This window comes from Schistocerca piceifrons, chromosome 2 (assembly GCF_021461385.2).
Source record: "Schistocerca piceifrons isolate TAMUIC-IGC-003096 chromosome 2, iqSchPice1.1, whole genome shotgun sequence".
NCBI classification, from domain to species: Eukaryota; Metazoa; Arthropoda; class Insecta; order Orthoptera; family Acrididae; genus Schistocerca; species Schistocerca piceifrons.
This window is the reverse complement of record NC_060139.1, coordinates 871,841,593-871,869,248: the sequence shown is the minus strand read 5'-3', so window position 1 is coordinate 871,869,248 and position 27,656 is coordinate 871,841,593. Positions and strand designations below refer to the sequence as shown.

General features: G+C 41.1%; 1 protein-coding gene across 1 annotated transcript in view; it reads left to right on the top strand.

Annotated features, from left to right (window-relative positions):
- Positions 1-1,042: 1,042 nt before the first annotated feature.
- Positions 1,043-27,656, top strand: part of LOC124776426 (growth hormone-regulated TBC protein 1-A) — a 53,052-nt gene continuing 26,438 nt past the window's right edge. Inside the window, exons 1-5 of the mRNA XM_047251420.1 lie at positions 1,043-1,201; positions 1,366-1,567; positions 2,166-2,399; positions 9,477-9,637; positions 9,786-9,894. Coding sequence (XP_047107376.1) covers positions 1,182-1,201; positions 1,366-1,567; positions 2,166-2,399; positions 9,477-9,637; positions 9,786-9,894 — 726 coding nt within the window. The 5' untranslated portion in view covers positions 1,043-1,181. The remainder of the gene's footprint in view (positions 1,202-1,365; positions 1,568-2,165; positions 2,400-9,476; positions 9,638-9,785; positions 9,895-27,656) is intronic.

Below are 27,656 nucleotides of genomic sequence, written 5' to 3'. Positions count from 1 at the left end.
TGGCTCTAAATACTCACACAATGTGACATGCTCAAGATGTTCACCACTAATCTTCTTATCGAGTTTCAGGTTCCATTGGGTCCTTTCTCTTTGCTGTAGAGTCTGTACCTCCTGATCTAGCAGTTAGTGTTCCTACCTCTAGCTCCTGGGATGCAGGGTTCAATTCCCAGCCAAGTTGGTGAATTTCCCCACTAGGGGAAATTCAAGCTGTTTTCAATTTACATTTCTTTCTCAATGATGTGGACACCCACGATGTGTTCAAGCCCTTCATTTTCTGAACAAACTTTTGTGTTTGTCTCACACGAAAATTCTGATGTGTCAATGATTAGTTAGTGGTACAAGAAACAGTAGTGCAATCGACGAAATATCTGAAAAATCTTACAAGCAGATGACGTTTCTTGAGGCTGAACAACCAAGTAACATGGAACTTTAGCTGAGTCGGCGTAAGATGATCCCTGACGGTTGGAGAGGGCTGGGCGCAGCAGCTTCGCAGGCCTGCCTACCTCAACCAATAACTAACGGGACTTTGTAAACGTCTCTATGGCAATGCGCCTGTGTTGTCACCGCTCTGTAGACGGTTACTGGCCGTCTCGGCCATGGTGCAGATAAGGGTAGCGTGGCCTACTGCATCTAGCGTAACTTTTGGAAGGATCTGCCCAAAATGAAACACCTGAGTTGTAGGTCCTTCAGATTTGTGCCAATAATCTTATGAAATATATCAGTGGAATTTACAGAACAATTTTAGTGTAAAAATCTACGAATGCCCTCGATTCCGCTACCTTTGTTGCAGCTGTAACTTAATCAAGATAAATTAGCCATACCCATACCTCACATCGAGTAAATTAGCTGTACAATGCTGTATTGACTAGCTGACAGAAAAGAGCACTTTATTCATAATAAAACTGAAATCAACATCAAACATTTCCTCATAATGACGTATAGACCTTGTGCGCTTAGCACGTTTGCTCTTCATTTGTGTGATTGTCTACTATCGATATGTCAGTTATCGATTCCAAGCAATCGATGCACAGATGTAAATACACTGAACAGCAGGTAGCAAGTATTTCGTAACTGGTGTACTCATTTCAAAATATCAAGTTTAACCTCGTTAATTATGATAAGTAACGGAAGAAACCAGAAGAGAATTCGCTGACAATGCTTCTGAACTGCTACTTCCTGTAATGGCAAACTCTCATTTTAGGTAAACTTAGGCATGACATAAATTATTTCATGTTTGGTTCATATTAAGAGTCTCGAAACTGGTTTACAAAACGTCCTGCCGCGTAAAGTAACCGGCAAAAATTGCCCGTAAAGTTATGTTGCGAATTTGTTACTTGTGGTCCTAAGTATATATTTCTGTTTCAGTAAAATTGACGAGTACGGATTTGAGCGTCCTGATGACTTCGATTATGAAACTTATGAAGAATTTATGTCCCATTATCTTGTTGTTCTGGCAAGGAGGGCAAAGAAATGGGCAGACCTGGTAGGCGAAGGGAGGTCGTTGAAAAGGAATTTGACAGTTAAACGCTATGTGCGAAAAGGAATTCCAAGTGAATATAGAGGCAAGGTAAGACACAGAGCTGTCTCTGGATGTCATCGTACGGTAATCAATACGCTACCTAGTTTATATTATAGGATCGGAAATATAATATACGGAGCTTTCTTGTTTCAAGGAGACATCAAATGGAATCAGTGCGCTGTAGACGACAGTGTTCCAGTTTATTTTAAAAGGCAACTCAAATGAGACCAGTGCACAAACTTCCAGAGTATTGCAGAGTCTCGCACTAAAAGCTACAATCGTAAATCTTGCAGTATTCGTGATGAACTGCCTTCAGTAAACATTTTAGACTTTGATGTGCAGGCCTATAGTTTTTGCTGTGAGGATGTGCGTTGTTTCCAGGAATAGTCTTTTGACTGTGGTTAATGTTCCCAGTTACTTTAACAAATACCTGCAAGATGTACGTTTGTGAACCATTCAAAACATTCTACTGCCTTTTGTGAAATTAATTTCAGGCATAGTCAGAAGCTACCCCAGAATATCACATAGATCACAGTGACTGAATTCATGGTTAATATGTTAACATAACAATTTGTGTCTCCCAAAGCTGGTTGTTCTTGTTATTGGAAAATAGGCAGACTGGATATTTTGGATGTATTTGTTTCAGGTATGGCTAACTGTAAGTGGTGCAGAGAAAATGAAAGACGATTCAGGTCCCAACTATTATCTTCAGTTGCTTTCCGGTGATATAGATCAAGATATAGTTGACATTGTGAAGACCGATCTGCCCAGGACATACCCAGATAACATATTCTTCAATGCTGCTGCAGACCATCAGAGGCAGCTCTGTAATATATTAGTTGCCTATGCACATGACAACAAAGAAGTTGGATACTGTCAGGTAAATTCCTCACTATTGTGATTTCTATAAGTATCACACATTGTAAAATAGTTTCTCGTAGTCCCAGATAGTTTCTCTAGGCAGCAGTGTCTATTGAACTTAAGGAGGGACATTGATGAAAAACACACACTACTTCAGAAATGCACCAAATCTACAGTTTTGGAGATATGGCAATGAAATTTTGTACCACTCTTTACATGAAGAGATTTCAACCAAAATTTCTCTGTCTCATATCTTTATACGTTGTAAACTTCTCTCGTGAAGTTTTTGGAATATGTCAAATTGGAGAATTTTCATAATTTATTAATTTTAATTCCTCTAGTACAATTTTAAATTCATGCAAAATTCCAAGCACTTTGCCCCATATCTCAGCTTGCAATCAAAATTTCAAAATTTGCTCTTGAGACAATGTTTATTAGGTTTACAGAAATATGTGTAATTTCATAATTCTAGCGTTCATAGAATCTGAGGAAAAGGTATATAAACTTTAAAAAACAAACTTTTCAGGAAATGCAATTTAAATTCAAACTAACTTTTTTCTGTGTGTCACTTCTTCAGAAGGCACCACATTTGTGTTCTGGGTCGTCTTTACCTTCAAGGCTTCTCTTCTGGTTTCTTGTTGTCTGTTTTCATTCCTTTACCAGGTCTTCAACTGACTTTTCAGCTGCAGAGACATGCTGTATATCTATTTTTCTCAGAATGTCTTGAGTAAAATTTCCTTTCTAATACTTTCATCCTCCTGACGTTCCCATCATTAAATACAATAACTGCATAAGTTGCAAATGTGTTTTTAGGGCATCGTTTCCATATTTTGCCATGAGCGCACTATTTGAGAAGTGCAGGATCAGTCGGAACCCTGTAAGTGGGCTTGACAAGATCCAGGATACAATTTGGAAGCCTCTCCTTGTGAATGTAGGGGTTATCCCTCTGAGCTTGTAGATATTTACACCAGCTAATGTGGCACAGATTATGAATAGGGTGTTCAGCTGTTGACAATATGTGGAAATATGTAGCCCATACTGCACTTTTCATGTAATTTACACTGGATAGGTTCTGTCTGATAGCTTTGCCGTAATACACTCGAAGATTGTCATCTTCTTTGAGAGCCTGTGTCCACTAATGCCCTTTCCATCTTACAACTTTTTGCCCTTCACGTCACTGACAAGTTTCCTCAATCTTGAGCCCATTCTCTTTTGGATGTGACCTATGCATTCAAGTTTCTCAATTGAAAGTTGTCCATAAGGTTTGCTCTCATTCACAGACTTGAATGCACTGGAGTCACCATCCCCAAGATATTTCACATATCTCCTGCCATGTTCCTTGACAGATATCTTAAAAATAATTTGCATACCAGCTCCTTCCATTCCACCACTAGAACCAGAAAATGTTTTACTGCAGTTATGCTCTTTACATCTTCTTCACATTCTCCACTAAGTGCACAGTTATAGCAGAATTTGCTAGTAACCTGAACATCTAGTACCTTCCCTGTGTCAATACGTATTATTTGGCACACCTTATAAAGACGTATGCTCTCTTTTCACGAATGTACCATCACATAACACAACAAGATCATGTTCTAACATGACCAGAATCGTTCTCATCTGATAGGTCATTGTCTGCAATAGCTTCTACTGTAGCTGCTATCACACTGTCCTCACACACATCAGAAATTATGTTTTCCAGTACACAGTTTGTGTAAATCTCAGACATGGCTCTGGCGTGTTCATCATTCCACACAACAAATTTCCTCCTCCTCTTCCAACTCCAGTGCACCTCAGTCCGTAGGTAAACCTCATATTAGCTTCATAGTACCAGTTTTTACATTTAGAAGTTTTGAATGAGCTATCAGCATCACATTTTTTGCACACTATACGCAGATTGGCTGCCAAGCCCAATCCCTTATTATCTATAATCTGAATGTTATCACTACCACATATCTTACAAACACAAGAAAATTTCACTGCTGCATATCTGAAAAATCTTACAAGCAGATGACGTTTCCTGATATGAGCAAAAATCTTAAGTACTAACATCAGTATCTTTTGTAATGAACTGTTTTTAGATGGAGAAAGCAAGCCAAGTGGTATATTTGTTTCTTTAAGACCACTGATGTTGTTTTATTTCAATAAAACAAAAAAACATTTGGTGACATAAATATGCATTTCCTTGGCATTGCAAGACTTCCTTGGAGTCACAAGACAAGTTTAAAATACCTTCTCTGATTTCAGAAATAACCTCAGAAACAAGTAGGCATCTTGAAAGAAGTCAGGGAAGAATTGTGTAAACCAAGACTATAGGCGAGCACCAATAACAAGTTGGTTCTACAGGGTGTTTCAAAAATGACCGGTATATTTGAAATGGCAATAAAAACTAAATGAGCAGCGATAGAAATACACCGTTTGTTGCAATATGCTTGGGACAACAGTACATTTTCAGGCGGACAAACTCAAAATTACAGTAGTTACAATTTTCAACAACAGATGGGGCTGCAAGTGATGTGAAAGATATAGAAGACAACGCAGTCTGTGGGTGCGCCATTCTGTACATCGTCTTTCTGCTGTAAGCGTGTGCTGTTCACAACGTGCAAGTGTGCTGTGGACAACATGGTTTATTCCTTAGAACAGAGGATTTTTCTGGTGTTGGAATTCCACCGCCTAGAACACAGTGTTGTTGCAACAAGACGAAGTTTTCAATGGAGGTTTAATGTAACCAAAGGACCGAAAAGCGATACAATAAAGGATCTGTTTGAAAAATTTCAACGGACTGGGAACGTGACGGCCGAACGTGCTGGAAAGGTAGGGCGACCGCGTACGGCAACCACAGAGGGCAACGCGCAGCTAGTGCAGCAGGTGATCCAACAGCGGCCTCGGGTTTCCGTTCTCCGTGTTGCAGCTGCGGTCCAAATGATGCCAACGTGCACGTATCGTCTCATGCGCCAGAGTTTACACCTCTATCCATACAAAATTCAAACGCGGCAACCCCTCAGCGCCGCTACCATTGCTGCACGAGAGACATTCGCTAACGATATAGTGCACAGGATTGATGACGGCGATAAGCATGTGGGCAGCATTTGGTTTACTGACGAAGCTTATTTTTTCCTGGACGGCTTCGTCAATAAACAGAACTGGCGCATATGGGGAACCGAAAAGCCCCATGTTGCAGTCCCATCGTCCCTGCATCCTCAAAAAGTCTGGTCTGGGCCGCCATTTCTTCCGAAGTAATCATTGGCCCATTTTTCAGATCCGAAACGATTACTGCATCACGCTATCTGGACATTCTTCGTGAATGTGTGGCGGTACAAACTGCCTTAGACGACACTGCGAACACCTCGTGGTTTATGCAAGATGGTGCCCAGCCACATTGCACGGCCGACGTCTTTAATTTCCTTAATGAATATTTCGATGATCGTGTGATTCCTTTGGGCTATCCAAAACATACAGGAGGCGGCGTGGATTGGCCTCCCTATTCGCCAGACATGAACCCCTGTGACTTCTTTCTGTGGGGACACTTGAAAGACCAGGTGTACCGCCAGAATCCAGAAACAATTGAACAGCTGAAGCAGTACATCTCATCTGCATGTGAAGCCGTTCCGCCAGACACGTTGGCAAAGGTTTCGGGTAATTTCATTCAGAGACTACGCCATATTATTGCTACGCATGGTGGATATGTGGAAAATATCGTACTATAGAGTTTCCCAGACCACAGCGCCATCTGTTGTTAACAATTGTAACTACCGTAATTTCGAAAGTTTGTCTGCCTGAAAATGTACTGTTGTCCCAAGCATATTGCAACAAACGGTGTATTTCTATCGCTGCTCGTTTAGTTTTTATTACCGTTTCAAATATACCGGTCATTTTTGAAACACCCTGTATGTTCGTTATTGTCGCTTATTACCCTCTGTGTTATATCTATTATTTTACAGGTACTGTGTGATTTTTCTTTTGAGAAATATATGAGTACACAATGCACAAACCACCATCAACTGATACAGTTTTATTCTTCTTATCGTCCATACTTTTTAACATATAAACTACTTTTGAAGTGGCAAAATGTGCTAGAACAAATGAAAAGCCTATAAAACTTCGCACTGCACAACGTACTTGCCGTGAGAGAGTCGCAGTTCCTGAAATCCATCATCCATGGTCTCTGGCCTGCAGAAAAGCACTGCAACCCTGGGTCCATGGATAAACCATGAGAACCTGCTGCGTTACATCACAGACAAACAGACCTGGCTTATGGGCATATTGGTGAGACTAGATTGAACGGGCAGGGCCTGCACGGCAGTCCCAATCCATTAGATACCTGCAGAAACGGCCTGTGGTTTTGGCCCGTTGCAGGAATCCACTCATTCAGGAACCACAGACAGCATTGATGAAATGAGGCTGTGGTGATCAATCCATGCAACAGATAACTTATTCAAATGCTCTGGGAATAATAATGAGGGTAGGTAGCAACTCACCGTAAAGATGATTCCAGAGCCACAAGCAGGCACATAGTAAAGACAATTATCCTCTCACAACTAAATTTTCAGCCATAGCTTTTGTCAGAAAACGAGCACACACAGATTCACACAGTCACTCAGATACAACTCGTGCACACTTGGCCACTGGCCAATGCCTCTGTGTCTGCAATCTCTGAGAACCAGATCCAAACAAACCGCTCCTCGTGCCTCTCGTCGGCAGCTGCTAGGCTAACGACAAGAAGTGGTGGCAACACTGGCTGCAAGCTGAGGGAAGTGGTAGGAAGAGGAGAAGCAGTAGTAATGAGGGAGTAAGGGAAGGCGGCACACATACTCAGCTGCACCCAGACAGCGACGATGCATGACACCTCAGTAAACAAACTATTTCATTTACTGAGACAAAAATGAGATTTTTTCCAGTGTTTTTTCAAATATCCCTTATGAGTTTGAAATTCCTTGATTTTCCCTGGTTTTGATGTCTAAGGTTATTGTCTTTGGAGACAGGTTTCCACTACGATAAACTCCTGTTGAAGCTTTGAGAGAGTAAGAGCCCTACACCATTCCTGTGCACTGCATCGTCACCTGTCTGCCCTACATATAGCAGCTCTCCACCATTTTATGTTCAAACTTCCGTAGATTCTGGCCATCGTATTTCACTTAGTCCCAATATCTAGTATGGATTTTCCTTTTCGTTCCAAAGGACATATCTTTAAAATCCATCTGGTTATTTTTCCTTTCAGTTTCAGTGATTTTAATTTTTTGGTAGTGCACATTATGAGCCCACAGCATCAGTGTGTCCTGCTGGGGATGTCATCTCATGGCCAAATTTTATTTCTGTGCTCTACCTGTCACACAGCTTGTCTTCACGTCAGTCACAGAACATCATCCACCCTCCACAGTAAGGCCTACGTGCATCACTGCTTTCCTTGATACCAAGGGTCATTTGCTGCCCATATTACTATACTGTGCCTGTTGTCACCAATTATAAAGGAAAAGGAAAAGATAGGATACAAAACAGGGCACTGTGAGAGGCAGTTTGTATCGTCTGTGGGGACCTGCCCGGCTTAGGTGATCCTGCCGGCAATTACACAGTCTCTCATACGGTCTAACCCTCCACTTCATTGGAACACAGACTGCCATGTCAACATAGACAATGTTTCATTAAGGTGGTGTCTCCTGAGGGCAAGTATCTTATCTCCTACCTTCAAAGTTCTCCTGCATACCTTGTGGAACTAGCACCCCCTTGAAGAAAGCATACAGCAGAGACAAGGCTTGGACACAGCTTAGGTGATGTTTCCAGAATTATAAGATTGATAGTGTCATACTCTAGGAACACATTGTGGATGGTTTTCGTTGTGTTCAGAACATACCTAAGATTTTTGTATGTATTAGGGCTTTGATAAGGAGACATGCTGGAGCCTCCCATCACACAAATGATGGCCACGTGGAACACCTGTTCCTCCTCAAGCACATATCTGCAGTTGGATCCTCAAGGGACTCTTTTTATAAGATGTTCATCTATTCAGTCATAATGCATTGGAAAACATTGGTTTCTGTACCTGTGTTCATTAGGATTATTTGCTTGTTTTATTGACCCCTAATTGTCCCTGTCTAATAGTCAAGAGAATGTTTTATTCAGTAGTTCTGAGACTTTTACTGTTTTGAAAATGTTTGGAAAAATATCTTTGTGATGAGAGATTGAAAATCTTTGAGAATTATATTACTGTGTGTTGACCATATGCTTTTAATATGAAAGCTGATTTATTACTTCTTTCTCTGTCCCTACATACTACACTTTCCCACGAAAATTTAGTTTGATCACATTGAGGTAAAAATTTGTGTCACTACTCATGAAGTTTTATTACTCTATTGTGTTTTCATGTGAACTGATAAATATCACATTGGACTGGCATAAGTACAGGAGATGTGTGTTGCTACAGCATACATTCAAAAACTATTTGCTAGTGAACTTAAGCAATATATTCCTACAATTGTTTGGACCGTTTTATACAGTGGTTCTGCAATGTTAATACTTCAGTAAGGTAGCTCATCTCCATGGAAGCTTTGTTTGTTTGCCTGATTGGCACCATGGACTGCGTACTTACATTTATTTGATTGTATGGTAAATTCTTTGAAAACAGCCTTCAGAGCACTGATGTGACTTGAAACATGTTCATTGCTGAGAGATGGCCATAGGATGTTGCTATCTTGTTCAAATTTCTAGATTTTCCATAGCTGATATAAAATTTAAAAAAATAGATTTGTGCAAAGGTCTTCAGGTTAATGCTATAATTTATAAACCATATTTTTTTTTATATATCTGTGTCAAAATAGGTTTTGTTTTGTCTTTTGATGTTGTAATGTTATACATAAAGATAACTGTGATCTGAAACCATTATGTGACAGGACTACAAAAATGTGAAAAGCCTCAGGAAAGACTGAGATAGTAAAACGAAGACTGTTCATGATGATATCTAGCTTTGAGTCACCACATATCAATTTATTGAAATGTCTCTTCTTGTTTCATGCTGCACAACAAAAATCTAAAGATAGACAGGGTCTGATTTTTCAGTATAATTGTGTTGCTTGTTTTACACAACAGTTGCTTTTCCTTCCAGGGTCTGAATTATATAGCAGGTTTACTTTTGCTTGTCACCAAGGATGAGGAAACAACTTTCTGGTTATTGAAAGTACTTGTTGAGAAGACACTGCCGAAATATTACACGAGGACTATGGAGGGTGTGATAACTGACATAGCAGTACTGGAAGAACTTGTGAGGTATCATCCGAAATTAAAATTAAATTATGGTCTGAATTCTGAAATTCTTAAAAAATACTTATTATTAGTTGCAATATCATGTGTACTGAAATTAAATTTGCCCTCTAAATTTGATGTTTCATTTTATGGTGTCTGGTTTTGTTCCTAGGCTAAAAATACCAGATGTACACAAACATGTCCAGGATGTCGGCTTACCATGGGCAGTGATAACAACAAAATGGTTTATCTGTCTCTTTGCAGAAGTTCTACCAATAGAAGTAAGTGATTTACTGTTACAAAATTCTCTGTAGAATTGTTTCTTGCAGCTGAATAGCAACTTTACAATGAGAAGACAAGTCATGGGATACTTCCTAATATAGTTTTTGGGCCTCCTTTTGGCCAGTCTAGTGCAACAACTTGACGTAGCATGGACTCGACGGAAGTCCCGTTCCTCTATAGCTGTCCATTGTTGTGGAAGTGTTGCCGATGCAGGAAACTGTACACTGACCGACCTCTCGATTATGTCTCATAAATGTTCAGTGGGATTCATGTCGGGCGATCTGAGTTACCAGGTCATTCACTCGAATTGTTCACAATGTTCTTCAAACCAGTTGCAAACAATTCTGGCCCAGTGACATGACATTGTTTATATGGGGACATGAAGTCCATGAGTGGCTGTAAATGGTATCCAAGTAGCCAAACATAACCATTTCCAGTCAGTGATTAGTTCAGTTGGCCCAAGGACCCAGTCCATTCCCTGTAAACACAGTCCACACCTTTATGGACCCACCAACAGCTTTTACAATGCCTGGTTGACAACTTGGGTCCATGGCTTTGTGGGGTCCATCTAAACTCGCATCCTACTATCAGCTCTTATCAACTGAAATCTGTACTCTTCTTACCAGGCCACAGTTTTTCAGTCACCTTGGGTCCAACCAATATGGTCACGAGCCCAGGAGAGGCACCACAAGCGATGGTCGTACTGTTCGCACAGGCACTCTCATCAGTTGTCTGCTGCCATAGCCCATTAACGCCAAGTTTCACCATGTTGTGCTAATGGATACATTCATCGTACATCCCAAATTGATTTTTGTGTTTATTTCACACAGTGTTGCTTGTCTGTTAGCACTGACATCTCTGTGCAAAAACTGCTGCTCTCGGTCTTTAAGTGAAGGCTGTCGGCCATTGTGTTGCCCATGGTGAGAGGTAATGCCTGAAATTTGGTATTCTTGGCACACTGTTTATCTTGGAATATGAATTCCGTAACAATTTCCAAAATGAAATGCCCCATGCGTCTAGCTCCAACTAGCATTCTGTGTAGCTCCAATCAGCATTCTGTGTTCAAAGTCTTTTACTTCCCATCATGTGGCCATATTCAAATTGGTAACCTTTTCATATAAATCCCCTGAGTACAAATGATAGCTCCGCCAATGCACTGCCCTTTTATATGTTGTGTACGTGATACTACTCCCATCTGTGTATGTGTGTGTGTTGCTATCCCATGACTTCTGTCACCTCAGTGTGTAATCTATTGTGTTAGCACATAAAAGACAGAACCTGTTTGATATGTTTCAAGAAACATAATTTAAAGTGGTCAGATTTGGTTAGAGAGAAATAAAAGCTTGCATGCTTAGGTACTTTATGTTAATGAAATTATCTTGATCAGTGCCACACTTGATTGATAAAAGATTGAGTATAATATATACATTTCATGTTGCCTGCAATTACTGCTCATGATGCTTCTGTCAGTTGCAGTGAGCAAACGCAGCTGTGACACAATAAACATGTTTCAATACAGCTGTGATGGTTGTTATTAATATTTTATGTTAATGTGTACAGTCCGAGCTGATCATCATTTTTGTCACATTTTAAGTAACATAATACAATTAGACATTTGGCCATATTAGGTGACACAATGAAATGAAATTCTTTTCCAGGCAGCCTTGTAGACAATTTATAGAACATATCAAATTGTCTGTCATACTTCCATTCAGTAGACCGTATTTACTGCCACACTCATTTTTTGTATTTAATTTGGTAGATTCAAAAGTATCATACATTTATAAAGGCAGTTCTTTGCTGTCAAGTAGTGTTGCTTACGTATCACACTCACAACCTCCCCACTTGACTTATGATGTGTTACATGTCAAAGACATTTTAACAAGAGTGGCAAACAGCTTACTATTTAAACCACTAAATATCATTTAACTTAAAATGGGTATCTTATTATTTATCAATACACATTTTTTACCCTGAACTCGAAAACAGTTACCAAAAACTACTTTAAGCAGCACCAAATTTTACCAATTTGTCGGTGCAGGACCCCAACTGCCCTTTTGTTAAGCAATATTCCATTCCCCCAAACCCCCCCTCCCCTGTGACAAACTTCTATGCCAGGTAATCACCCCTGATGGCCATAACACATACTTGCTTGACACTACCCCATGCAGCTATTAAAATTTAATTATATGACCAAACAGAAAGAGTTCAGCATTGATAATGCAAACAATCAGTCCAACTTTAATGTATGTGCGTATCTCGAGTGTAATTAAATCCTGAATAATATCCATGTAAACATAAAAACATAAACAAATTAAACGTCAGTAAAAAAAAAAAAAAAATCACATGAGTGTTGTAGAGATCTTGACCAACATTGTCCAAGTTCACAAAACTCATCTTTGTCTTTGTAATATAATGTTGTGGCTATGTTTTAGTGCTTTCTAGTGCACTGCAAAGTGATGATCAAGTCAAAATTGACCGATCATGGCATAAAAATCTCTTAAAAGTTCCATAGTTCTTAATATAATTTCTGTGAAACAGCATCAGTTGCAACTGATTGTTGCAGTCCATTATTTGATTTCTTAACTTTCTCTAACTGTGATGTACTTAAATTTGTTGTACTATGCATCCCATTGTTTTTAATATATTTTCTTCTCTTGTGACTTTGAAAGTGTGTGTTTCCTGCAAGAATTGAAACCTATTGCAGTGCTCCAGAAATCTTGTTTTACTTTTTTTCCTGAAGTATCTATGCCAGTAATAATCCTTACCCCCTCTCTTCTACTGTAGCAGCCCAGTGACTCAAAGACAAGTTGTCTTGTTAAAGAATATAAGTACATATCAAAGATGCATAATATAGCTGATGTGCACAGTGAATAACCATTAACATACAGTATGACATATTCAGCAGCCAGTAGATTGCTGTGACCTGCAGTCATCACATCTGTGCATACAGTGTTGCTATTGTCGAAATCATACGTTTCACTCTTATTTCTTACATTAACTATAGGCTTAGGCACTGACAGTCGACCTTCAGGTACCTTCTCTGTATAGACAACTTCACACTATTTCCTGCTTCTCACCCAGTCTCCTTTAGACTATAAAATTTGGACTGTCAACAATTAAATCATCTATTTCCTTATCAGTGATTACATGTCTTCTTAATGTCCTTCCTTATACGTAATAAAATTCTCATGGCACTTATTTGCTGCTTCTGGCCTCGTCAATTCCACCACACGTTGAACGGAATTAAGATACTCTTTGAATTCATTTCTTAGATTATGAGTTTGACCATGAAATCAGATTTCAATTCTGTTTAATTAGCATGTTGCTTATGCAAAGCAGTACTGTTAGCTCTCATCTCTTTGTACGTGTTGTGTATGAGACTACGTAGACAATACTCTTCCTCCTTAGGGTACACAGACACCTTATCAATTACTTTATCAGTTATTTACATTTTGCTGACAGTTCCTGCAGTTTCTGATCCGGTCATAATGTTGTCTCGTCAAACAGCACCACTAAACCACTCTTATAATCCTAATTGTCCTCCATGATTAATTGTTGAAGCGATGTTCTTAAAACTTGTTTATGCCTACATACAAGGTGCGACAATAAAGTAATGAGATTGATGTGAAAAAAAATGTTGCTTACCATTTTAGTCAAGTTTAGTGTTGTCTCCTTCAAAGTAGTTCCCTTCTGATTGCACGCACTTTTTCCAGTGCTTCTGCCATTGATGGTAACATTTCTGGAACTCATCATCTGTAATATCCTCCAAGACCCTCGTCACAGCTTTTTGGACATCTTGTGTTGTTTTAAAATGGTGTCCCTTGACCACCATTTTGACTCTTGGAAATAGAAAAAAGTCGCAGAGAGCAATATCTGCTGAATAAAATAGCTGTGAAGTATTGAAATTTGTTCTGAGGTTAAAAATTGCTGTACTGTCTGAGCAGTATGGGATGGTGCATTATCATTATGCAGAATCCAATTATAAGCAATGTTGGCACGGACACGAAGAATTCTTTTATGAAGTCTTTCTAAAATTTCTTTGTAGTAATATTAGTTAACTGTTTGTCTAGGAGGCACCCACTCTTTATGAACAATTCCCTTGGAATCAAAGAAGCACACAAGCATGCATTTCACTTTTGACTTTGACTGCGATCTTTTTTTTGGTCTGGGTGATCCCTTTGAGCACTATTACGAACTGTGGCGTTTTGTCTCTGGATCGTACTGGGAAAAAAAAAAAAAAAAAAACAACTTTCATCACTAGGGATAACATGGCTCAACAATTCTGGATTGATTTCCATGTGTTCTAACAGACCGGCTGCCACATTTTTCCGTGTTTCTCGCTGTTGTGGTGTGAGAGTTTTGGGGACCATTTTTGCACAAATCTTTCTCATACCAAGAACTCAATTTATTATTAGACAAACAGTTTCCCGATTTATGTTCAGTTCTATTGCAATCATTTTCACAGATAATCTTCGATCAGATCGTAAGAGTTCACGCACCCTGGCCAAGTTGACATCTGCCTGTGAGGTTAATGGTTGTCCAGTATGGTTTTTATGCCAATGAAAAACTCAAGCTCTTGACATAACCTCCTCTCCAAAAGCCTTCTGAAGCTTACCGTAAGTTGTCGTTGCATTTTCACTCAATTTAACCCAAAAAGAAATGGCATACCGTTGCGCAATATTATGCAGTTTAATTTCCATGACGAGAGACAAACCCGTGTTAACTTACTACAGAAAAACTCATGACTGAGCAGTTGCATCGATGTGCCGCTTGGACTAGAAGCAGCTTATAGACCAAGGTCAAAGATATTGTGCCTAACCAAGCCTGCAGGGTTGCCACATCTTCCAAAGAAAATCAGTCTCATTACTTTATTGTCGCACCTCGTACATATGCTGCTGCTGCTAGTCTTTTCCTTTCCCGTTCTACTTGCAAATGAAGTGAGGTAAAAAAATGATTGTTTGTATGCATCCATACAAGCCTTAATTTCTCTTATCTTTGTGGTCCCCAGATGAAATGTACATTGATGGCAGTAGATTCATTCTGAAGACATCTTCAAATGCATGTTCTCTAAATTTTCTCATTTGTGATCCTTTGAAAATAACATTGTCTTCCCTCCAGGGATTCCCACTTGAGTTCACGAAGCATCTCCATAATATTCACATGTTGATCAAACCTACCCATAACAAATCTAGCAGCCCACCATTGAATTGCTTCAAGGTCCTCCTGTTGTCTGACCTGATGAGGATCCCAAACATTCAGGCAGTGCACAAGAATGGATAACACTAGTATTCTACACATGGTTTCCTTTACAACTGAATCATACTTTCATAAAATTCTACCAATAAACCTAAGTCGACCATTCACCTTTCTTCCCAGAGCCCCTACATACTTGTCAATTTCATATTGCTCTGCAGCATTAGACCTGGATATCATTATTCTGCAGTGAGGCACTGTGTCAGATGCTTCCCAGAAATCTCGTAATATGGAATCTGCTTGTTGCCATTCATCCATGGTTTATAGGATATAATGTGGGAAAAGGGCAAGCAGAGTTTTGCACAAGCAATGCTTTCTAAATCTGTGCTTATTTGTGGACAGAAGCTCTTAGGACCCAAGGAAATTTATAATCTTCTAACTGTGAACGTATTTAAGAAATCTGTAGCAAACCAATGTTAAGGATATTGGCCTGTAATTTTGCGGATTCATTCTTTTACTCTTCTCACATACGTGACTCATGTGCGCTCTTTTCCAGTCGGTTGGGACTTTCCACTAATTGAGAGATTTGTGATAAATGTAAGCTAAGGGGCCAGTGCCACAGAGTACTCTGTAAAACCAGTTTGTGATTCAATCCAGACCTGGTGACATTTGTTTAAACTCTTTTAATTGCTTCTCTGTGACAGAGATACCTGTTACTAAGTCCTCCATACGGGAGCCCATACAATGGCCAAGCAGTTTGTGCAGTCCTGTGTGAATGATTCAAATGCAAGGTTTACAATTTCGGATTTCCGTTTGCTGTCCTCTATTTCCATTCCAGACTGATCGAAGCATGACTAAATAAAAGCCTTTAACCTGCTTGGAAATTTTAAGTAGGACCAGAATTTTCTCAGGTTCTCAGAAAGATCTGTTGCTAAGGTGCGACATGTATCGATCTTTTTGCAGATGCGCAAATCTCTGATATTCTGCCCCAGTGTGTTCGAATATCTGCCAGGCAGAATGGATGTAGGTAATGGCTGCCAGGCGGCACTGCTGCAATTGTGGGCGCTGTGGGTGCCGATATAAGCACCACCACAAGCCATGTCTGTCTGGCCGACCTTTCAGGGCTTGCAGACTCCCTTCAAAGCCAGCAATGCAGCCGTTCCTTTGTTAGTTGTCATTTTTGGCATTATCAGATATATCTCACTACACATCATTGCCTTGCTTCCGAATTCACTACTCTATTTGATCTTGGTTTGCCCTTTGTACTTGTTTTCTGCCAAACTGTCTCAGTTTTCTGCCATTCTCTTGTGTTATCCACCTATTGCTCTTGGGCATCTCATTGTTGATACTCTCAACCAGCTAGTCAGCCAGCACTGGTTGTGAAGTTATTCCCTGACTTGTCCAATTCTCATCACTATGATTGGCAATGAGGTAAAAGTGTAGTAAAAATGGAAATGTCGTGTGGCTAGGGCCTCCCGTCGGGTAGACCGTTCGCCTGGTGCAGGTCTTTAGATTTGACGCCACTTCGGCGACCTGCGCGTCGATGGGGATGAATTGATGATGATTAGGACAACACAACACCCAGTCCCTGAGCGGAGAAAATTTCCGACCCAGCCGGGAATCGAACCCGGGCCCTTCGGATTGACAGTCTGTCACGCTGACCACTCAGCTACCGGGGCGGACAAAGTGTAGTGACTATCTGTGATTGCCTGAATGCAACTTGTGAAGCAGCAACAGCTGCTCTGGGAGCAACAGTTGTTAATGCAGGTCCAGCAGCAACAGCAGTTGCAGCAAAAATTGCAACGTGTGTTGGATCGCTTATAGTTTCATGTTTCTCAACCCATCCAGGCTGTGGTCATTTCCCAGGTGGAGTGCAACCCACCCGAGTTCCTGTCATTTAATGATAAAGATGATTGGGGCACATATTTGCAGTGTCTGAAGCACGAGTTCAGTGCTTTTCAGGTTTCAGATGACACTTTCCGAAGATTGCTCTTCCTTTTTTGGGCTTTCTGAAGATATTTTTCTTGCTAAAGATGTTGGTTTCTCTCTCAAATCCAGTTGCACTGAAGTTCGGAGAGATGCATTCATTGCTATCCAGTTATTATTTACAAATATCCCATGTGGTCGCATCGCGCGCCAAGTTGCATCAATACCCAAGCAGACTGGTCAGTCATACCGCTCATGGGTGATGGACATACAATGTTTGAGTCAATGTTACGATTTCATTTGTGCTAGCCTGACTTGCAAAAATTCACGTGCAGATTCACTGATCTGAGATGTTGTGGTCCAGTTGTCTCCCAATTCAGAACTTCATACTGCAGTTCTCGAACTGGACAACCCTACCTTAGACAATATTTTGAAACTCACGCCCTCTTTTGAGATCACACAGGCTGCAAACAACGTCTCATGGCTCGACCTCAGGTAGTGGCAATCCAGCCGCTGCCTTGGAGGCAGAATTCTCATAAGTCTTTTTCCTGCTTGTGGCATTGTGATTCATCAGTTTTGGACATTTCCATTGTTTCTGAACAGCCTGTCACATCCCTTTGCTGTCAGCAGCAGAGTCTCCCATGATGTCCTGACTGCTTCATGGCACACCTGCACTGTGACCATTGTGGTAAAGAAGGGCATCTCCACACTGTTTTTTATGAACAAGTGACACAGTCAGATGCCGCCCCCCCCCCCCCCCCTTACTACTACCGCCACCACCAGTGCGTCATGGGATGGTGCATGAACTTAAGAAAGTTCTTTCTCAGGATGATTCTTCCACATCTAAGTTGTTTACCACCCTCATGAATGTAACCTAGAATTTCCTCTTCCAGGTGGACACAGGAACTAGTATTTCTTTGATCAACTTCCATACATATGCTTGTCTTGGTTCCCCAGGCTTGAGCCCACCTTCCTGTACATTGGTCATCTGTGGTAGCAGTTTGAATCCTCTTTAGGGTCAATTCATGGTCAATGTTATAGACATACAGGTCGTCCAGCTGGTAACTCTGTTTGTTGTCACTAGTCAGTCAGCTGGCAACATTTTTGATCTCAATGTCTTCTCGCTATTTGGGTTTTCCATCACTGGTGAGGTTCAGGTCAACTTCAACAGTTTGATTCCAGGAGCTTGAAGACCTTTGTGCCTCTGTTTAAACCAGCCTAGGGTGTGCCATGGATTTCCAGGCCCAGGTTTCCTTGGTCCAGATTCTATGCCCCATTTCTGCTGAGCAGGACCTCTTCCTGTCTCTTCAAGGGCGGTTGTTAAGCAAGTACTCGATCACCTCCATGCAGCTCCAGTAATTGAACCTGTCAAAACTAGTACTTGGGCCACACCCCTGGTGGTGGTCCAGAAACCCAGTGGCTCTCTATGGCTATGATAAGATTTTAAATTGATGATCAATGCCCAGGCACAAGTGGAAATCTATCCCATCTTGCGTCCGGAGGACCCCCTCACGAAGAGTGCTGAACATGAATATTTCTTTAAGGTAGACCTTGCTAACACATATTTGCAGATCCCCCTGGACGAGGAATCACAATGCATCATACTCATCAACACACTCTTTTGCTTATGCTTTTGCTCTTACCCTTTTGAATCTCTTTCACTCCAGCGATTTTCTAGAAAGAACTGGAACAGTTAACCCGTATCCATTCCTGCACATACTAACAATCTAGATGACTTGACTGTGTCAACACCACCTGCACAACTTTCATACCCTCTTTACCATGGTGCTTGGTGCACAGCTCAAGTGCTGCTTACACAAATGTCAAATTTTTCAGGAACAAGTGGCGCAGTGCTGGCGCGTAGGAAAGATATCGGTATGGGGCAGCCAATTGCCTGTGCGTCAGAGACACTGACAGCAGCTTAAAAGAACTACTAACAGATTGAGAAAGAGGCTTTGGTGATCATCTTTGCCATTAAGAAGTTATATGTTTATCTCTTTGTACCAAGTTTATCCTCATTATGAACCACAAGCCAATAGTCACTCTTTCTGGACCCTCCTCAGCTTCTGGAGTGGACCGCACACCACCTCCAACAGAGGGCACTCTTCCTCAGCTCTTACATTTATACTATTAAATACAAGCCAACAGCACAACACACAATAGTGAATTCCCTTTCTCGTCTGTCCTGAGGGCCCGACCTGGCATATGACTGACAGGAAATCTCCAGTTTTCACGACAAGTAATGACAGCACTCGTTGATGGATTTCTCATTATGGTGATTCACATCGCTGCAGTCTTGCACCATGCCCCATCTTGTGCAACATGTCAAGCACTATGTTCTACAAGTGTGGACCACTTCTATTTCAATGTCTGCGTGCCGATTCTGAGCTCCAAGCCTAGGCCACCTCTGTGCCACAGTTTGTTCGTCATCTCCGATGTTCTCCTGCTTGACGCCGACAGGGGATACTCACCATGTCATCACTCACCTAACCTGTGCCGCCATGTTCTGCACATCCCCCATTGTGAGCCTTGGGGTATGTCGTGCAAGAAACCCCCCCCCCCCGGTCCCCCATAAGACAGCATGCCTACTGACTGGGACTGAACAGAAATATGAAGACCATGATGTGCAACTGTTCTGCTTGTGTCTGGCACCAGGCAACATCAACTCAATCTTTTGGCCCCCTGACCCGTCCTTGTTGATTCTGGAATTTCATTCATCTGGGCTTTGCTGGCCCTGTTGTGGGATGTATGTGGCTCATTGTCGTGGTCGCTTATTGTAGCTACCCCTATGTGGTCAGCATGGCGTTTGCCACCACTGACGCCACTCTTACTGCTCTCATCCAGATTCTCACCACCTTAGGGCCTCGTTGCACCATCATGTTGGATAATTCACCCCAATTCACAGTGGTGGCTTTTGAACAGTTCTGCATCTCCAATGGTGTGTATTGGGCACTGTCTTTTTAGCCATCGCCATTTGTTAAGTTTTGCTCCCTCTCCACTTTGTGCTCATTTCCCTCAACCTTTGACAGTTTGCCATTTCCTGGCAGAATGCCCTTTTTTTAACCGCTTGCTTCCAGGTTATGTGTACAGCCTGAGTTATCAGCCATTTTAATGAATGAAACACAGGCTGTCGATCTTGCCCTTTTTATCTGTCACAGTAATATGGCGAAGGACATCTAATCTTTAGCTCAGGACCTATATTTCTCTGTGGCATATTTTATGATCAGTCTCCAAGTACTTGTTTTTAGCTGTCTTTCCTGCTGTCGATTGATCTTAACATGTACTGGCTTTAAACTCCTTTCTTTGTCTTTGTTTTCTACAGTTACGACATAGACATGTATGATCCTCAATGTTTTTGCATCCTAAAATGAAACAAACAAAACCTCCAGTGGTAAATCGCAGTATAAGTTGCACACGTTTAAGCAACAAATGTTGAAAGCTGTGGGTACTTTCACCACCATGGCTGCGCTCACACTGTTTCTCGGCACCTACCAGTCCACCCTTCCCATGACCATAGCCAACAAAGCTCCTGTGTGGGTGGCAGTCACATATTCTCACTCACCTCCTGGCCCCACAGCTGACAGAACCCCAGACCCAACCTGTTGGATACTTTCTGCGGGGTACAGCTGTGTGGGCTTGCTCATATGGGGCAAAACCCTTGCTGGTGCTGGTCAAAGTGGTTTCCACACCAATCGAGGTACAGCTTACATTCCTAGGTCCCCAGCAACAGTTCTCAAAGATGCGGCATGGAAGTGGAGGTCTCAGGGTGACCTCTGCCATCTCGGCTGTCGTCGCCCACTCAATCCATGCCCACATCACTGGGTGCCCCAATGTTTTCTACCAGCAAACCTCTATGCTGGGCCTCGACACCTGCCACTTGTTCGCCTTCCCCAGAATTGTCTGTGGTGCTTCCATCCTTAAATACCCATTTCATGTGGAGGTACCTGGTATCCTAGCTTGGCATGTTTGAAGACCCACCAGGCGGTATGGGCATTGATGATGACCACTAGGCGACGCTGTTACAGTAGTGTGTGTTAATGTAAGCCAGCCTATTAGGGCTTGCGGCCATCCTTTAAAGCCAGTAGCATGGCCGCTCCATGCGTTAGTTGTGATTTCTCTACTTTACCATGTATATTTTGCTGTATGCCGTTGTCTTCATTCTGAATTCGCTACTTCGCAGTATTGCCCTTTGGATTTTTTATTCTGCCATGCTGTCTCCATTGTCTATCGTTCTCTCATGTTGGCCGCCAGTTATTCTCTGGTGACTCACTGTCAGCCAGTTGGTCAGCCAAAGCTCATTGTGAAGTCATTCTCGGATGTGTCTTGACTCTGGTCGCTATAGAATCTTTACTAGCTTTTCCCTATCTTCATTTGCAAGTTCATTTTTGAAACAAAAGTACAACAATCTCTGTTTCTTCAGCAATTTCCAAATTTTCATACTAAAGCACAGTGGGTATTTTTCATCCTTAATTTACTTGGCATGTACTTCTTGGGGACGCAATTCACAATCCATTTAAACTTTGCTCGTAATTTCTCTGTGTCCATCACACTGGAACTAAATGACATACATTCATTTTCTAAGTGGGAGGCTAACAAGTGCTGATCTACACTTCTATCAAAACTACTCTCATAGCCTTGTTGAGGGATTCATTAACTTCAGTAACTATTGTCGCTATGATATCATGATCACTAATCTTTGTTTCTACACTGACAATGTTGATAGCTTAAAGCGTGTTTGTAGCTGCAAGGTCTAAAACACTTCCAATGCATATGGTCTGTTGAACTACCTCCTCAAGACAGTTTTTGGCAATCATGTTCATAACAGCTTCACGAAACTGCTTGTCCATTACTACCTGCAATGAATCCATAGATGTTCCAGTCTGTACTCAGAAGGTTAGTTACCTCCGACTAGTATTGCAGGATCTAAGTATTTCCACACTACTGAGCATAAACCGTCTTTGAACGATTCTAATACTGCCACAGCAGAATCAGATCATTGGTATAAACATCCCATAATTAACTTGAGGTCACTTAGAGCTGTTACACGCATCTTGATAATAATCTATGAGGTCAGCAGTGTCAATGGATGGAGGCTGAGCTGCCAACATTCACGAGTGCAGCTGAAAAACCCACGACCAGTAGGCTGCAGTCAAGCCCTAAGCAGCAACCAGCGGCTCCCCGATTGCTCAGCTGGTTAACACACAGATGGGTGCAATGTCCCATCTGCTGTTGCCGATCATTATGGACCTGTGACGGCTGCCTTTCTGCCGATGTCTGCAGTGCTCGCCTGCGCCATAACCACTCACTGCCATCAACTGATACAAATGCTGGCTATTAGACCTGCGAAGTTGGAAGGCAACCACTCATACCCATTTAGTGGAAACAGGACTGTACTTAATCAAGCAAATGATAAAGAACCAGTGAGAGAGAAAATTTGCTCTATCATGCTCAGTCAATACCACAGCAGCACTGCCTGTGACCAGCCATTTTCTGTTTTCAGTCTTTGATGTCTTCATTGCTCACTAGCATTATGTCAACTGCCTCAGACTCACCTAAAGCTTCTGCAGGCACGACTAAGGATATATAAAACTGTGTCATGTACAGAGTTGAGAGGAGCAGCATCAACCAATCTGCTGTCCACAGCCAAATGAAGTCACAGCTTCACCACCACCTACCTATCAGACTCCTCCTCAGCTAATAATCTGCCAGTACGATGCTGACCAAAAATGATAGCCAGTGTGACATCTCTCCTGTTAGGAAGAATTTTAATTATACATGATGATAATTTGTAAGTCCATCTTCTTGCCTTCCCAAACCTGGATGCATATTGACCCAGAGAAGATACCACACAGGAGAGACCTAAATTACATCTCCTGATAAATGCTGTGTTTAGTATCTCATAAGCGTTGACAAGTCTCCATGTATCTGACTGCGTGGGGTTTAGAGTTCGAGATTACGCCTTCACCTGATGTGAATCCTTAACACTTCAACCATCACGTAATAATAAAATTAGATAACAACTTATGGCTACAAGAAGTATTAAAAGTTTTCTGCTTTAACACAATTCATATATATTTTTCATAATATTATACATTGCTTATGCCATAATTCCCTAACCAACCTTAAGGCAAGTTCAGTCTTAGATTCTACACATTTCAAGCAAGAGTTGAACATATAATTGTTAAATGCATTTAATTTTCATCAGTTGAGGCAGCAAAATATTCTTGACTGCACTGTAGTAGGAGATTTACTGTAGTTCCACCAGTCCCATAGCAAACAGTGTGGTCATTCAATTACTTAGCTTCTGCAACATAATCATTTCCACTATTAGCATATGCAAAATTTCCCTCACCCATAGACCATTTGACCTCCCAGGAGCATTTGTAATTAAAATCCTGATAAGCTGGCCACATATTGAGTGATTAACAAATGTTAATGGGCACAAAAGGTGATCAGTTTCACAGTGAAATAAATAATTTTCCTAAGCCATAAGAAAACTAATTCACTGTTCGCACAGGTTAAACTAAATAAAGGTCAGTTGCCATATAGTGACAGACTTGTGTTGGTATTGATAAATGGCGATGGAAGCCAATGTCCACTGAATACGTTTATCAGTCTGTAGGCCCTGAACAACAACTAAGCACTAGTATTCTCACATTTAAGTATAATTCACTTGTACAACAATAAAAATAGTCTGTTTTGTTATTGGTCAGAGTCCATAAATATAGCCTCATTGTCTAGGGAAGCATCAGTTACATCAGAACATAGTATCAGTTGACTTGCCAAGAATGGACATGAGTTTTTGGCCACTTAGGCTAAAATCAATCAGCTAACTGGTTTCATATGATCAGTCAGCCAGAAGTGCTGCATTTCCATTGCTTTCCAGTGCTTTCCCCGGATGTAGAATAACGACAGTTGTTGATAGTGCTGCATCTTTCATCATTATGTCCAGGGAGATTCCAAGATAAAGGAAGCCCACTGTTCGTAAGATTCCCTCCCACTGTTATAAAGCTTGTTGTTGTTGTTGTTGTTGTTGTTGTTGTCTTCAGTCCAGAGACTGGTTTGATGCAGCTCTCCATGCTACTCTATCCTGTACAAGCTTCATCATCTCCAAGTAGCTACTGCACCCAACATCCTTCTGAATCTACTTAGTTTATTCATATCTTGGTCTCCCTCTACAATTTTTACCCTCCACACTGCCCTGCAGTACTAAATTGATGATCACTTGATGCCTCAGAACACATCCTACCTACAGATCTCTTCTTCTAGACAAGTTGTGCCACGAATTCCTCTTCCCCCCCGCAATTCTATTCAGCACCTCCTCATTAGTTACATGATCTACCCATCTAATCTGCAGCATTCTTCTCTAGCACCACATTTTGAAAGCTTCATTCTCTTCTTGTCTAAACTATTTGTCGTCTATGTTTCATATCCATACATGGCTACACTCTACAAATACTCCTAGAAAAGACTTCCCGACACTTTAATCTATACTCGATGTTAACAAATTTCTCTTCTTCAGAAACGCTTTTCTTGCCATTGCCAGTCTACATTTTACATCCTCTCTACTTCAACCGTCATCAGTTATTTCGCTCCCCAAATAGCAAAACTCCTTTACTACTTTAACTGTCTCATTTCCTAATCTAATTGCCTCAGCATCATCCAATTTAATTCGACTACATTCCATTATCCTCGTTTTGCTTTTGTTGTTGTTCATCTTATAACCTCCTTTCAAGACACTGTCCATTCCGTTCAGCTGCTCTTCCAGATCCTTTGCTGTCTCTGACAGAATTACATCATCATCGGCAAACCTCAAAGTATTTATTTCTTCTCCATGGATTTTAATTCCTACTCCAGATTTTTCTTTTGTTTCCTTCACTGCTTGCTCAATATACAGATTGAATGCCCCTCAACTCTTATAACTGCCATCTGGTTTCTGTACAAATTGAAAATAGCCTTTTGCTCCCTGTATTTTACCCCTGCCACCTTCAGAATTTGAAAGAGAGTATTCCAGTCAACATTGTCAAACGTTTTCTCTAAGTCTATAAATGCTTGAAATGTAGGTTTGCCTTTCCATAACCTATCTTTGAAAATAAGTCGTAGGGTCAGTACTGCCTCATGTGTTCCAACATTTCTGCGGATCAAAACTGATCTTCCCCAAGGTAGGCTTCTACCAGTTTTCTCATTCGTCTTTAAAGAATTCATGTCAGTATTTTGCAGCTGTGACTTGTTAAACTGATAGTTTGGTAATTTTCGCACCTGTCAACAACTGCTCTCTATGTGATTGGAATTCTTATATTCTTCTTGAAGTCTGAGGGTATTTTGCCTGTCTCATACATCTTGCTCACCAGGCTATCAGTAGTTCTAATGAAATATTGTCTAATCCCAGGGCTTTGTTTCGAGTTAGGTCTTTTGGTGCTTGGTCAAATTCTTCAGACAGTATCATATCTCCCATTTCATCTTCACCTATGTCCTCTTCCATTTCCACAATTTTGCCCTCAAGTATATCTCCCTTGTATAGACCCTCTATACACCCCTTCCACCTTTCTGCTTTCCCTTCTTGCTTAGAACTGGGTTTCCATCTGAGCTCTTGATCCTCATAGACGTAGTTCTCTTTCCTGCAAAAGTCTCTTTAATTTTCCTGTAGGCAGTCTCTATCTTACTCCCTAGTGACACGTGCCTCTTCATCCTTTCATTTGGCCTCTTGTTATCCCTGCTTAGCCATTTTGTACATCCTGTTGATCTCCTTTTTGATACATTTGTATTCATTTTTGTCTGCTTCACTTACTGCATTTCTATATTTTCTCCTTTCGTCAATTAAATTCAGTATCTCTTCTGTTACATAAGGAGTTCTACTAGCCCTCGTCTTTTTACCTACTTGATCCTCTGCTGCCTCCACTATTTCATCTTTCAAAGTTACCCCATTCTTCTCCTGTTGTATTTCTTTCCCCTGTTCCTGTCAATTGTTCCCTAATGCTCTCTCTGAAGTTCTCTACAACGTCGTGTTCTTTCAGTTTATCCAGGTCCCATCTCCTTAAAGTCCCACCTTTTTGCAGTTTCTTCAGTTTTAATCTAAAGTTCATAACCAATAGATTCTGGTCAGTCCACATCTGTCCCTGGAAATGTCTTACAATTATAACCTGGTTCCAAAATCTCTGTCTTACCATTGTATAATCCATCAGAAACCTTCCAGTGTCTCCAGACCTCTTCCATATATACCACCTTCATTCATGATTCTTAAACCAAGTGTTAGCTATGATTAAGTTATGCTCTCTGCAAAATTCTACCAGGCGGCTTACTCTTTCATTCCTTACACCCATTCCATGTTCACCTACTACTTTTCCTTCTCTTCCTTTTCCTACTATCGAATTCCAGTCCCCCATGACTATTAAATGTTCATCTCCCTTCATTATCTGAATAATTTCTTTCATCACATCATACATTTCTTCAAGCTCTTTGTCATCTGCAGAGCTAGTTGGCATATAAACTTCTACTACTGTGTTAGGCATGGGCTTCGTATCTATCTTGGCTACAATACTGTGCTCACGATGCTGTTTGTAGTAGTTTACCTGTGCTCCTATTTTTTTATTCGTTATTAAACCTACTCCTGCATTACCCCCATTTGATTTTGTATTTATGACCTTGTATTCACTTGACCAGAAGTCTTGTTCTTCCTGCCACCGAACATCATTAATTCCCGCTACATCTCACTTTAACCTAACCATTACCCTTTTTACATTTTTTAACTTACCTGCTCAATTAAGGGATCTGGCGTTCTATGCTCCAATCCATATAATGCCAGTTTTCTTTCTCCTGATAACAACGTCATCCTGAGTAGTCCCCACCCGAAGATCCGAATGGGGGAATGTTTTATCTCTGGAATATTTTACCCAAGAAGATGCTATCATCATTTAACCATACAGCCAAGCTGCATGCCCTCGGGAAAAATTACAGCTGTAGTTTCCCCTTGCTTTCAGTTGTTTGCAGTACCAGCACAGCAAGGCTGTTTTGGTTTATGTTACAAGGCCAGAACAGTCAATCATCCATTCTGTTGCCCCTGCAACTACTGAAAAGGCTGGTGACCCTCTTCAGGAGTGACACATATGTCTGGCCTCTCAACAGGTACCCTTCCATTGTTGTATCTGTATCACTGAGGAACGCAAGCCTCCCAGCCAACGGCAAGATCCATGGTTCATGGGATTGGATTGGGGTGTGGGGTGGGGAGGGGGGTGGTTATAAAGCATACATAGAGATTATGAAGCATACATTGGTCAAACTATTCATTCTGTTTGTTCGGGAAGTGTGTGTGGTATATCACTGCCACACAATGTTATAACAACCCACATAATCCATTGTGGCTGAGCAGTGCTCAGATGAGGGTCATGCAATGAAATATAATCTGACAGAGGTGGTTGTTGCCACTTCCCTGTACTAGGATTGTGTTCTGAATGAATCTGTTGAAATTAAGCAGGCTGATAATCTAATTAATAGGGATAGCACCTTTTGCTGACCTGCCTTAAAATACAGCATTCTTTTACTCAGTCAGCAGAAGATTTTGATGATTAGTTACATTGGAAATACCTCATTTGCTTTCACCACTCTAACACTGTTCATATCCTTGCAGCAGGGGCATCCCTAC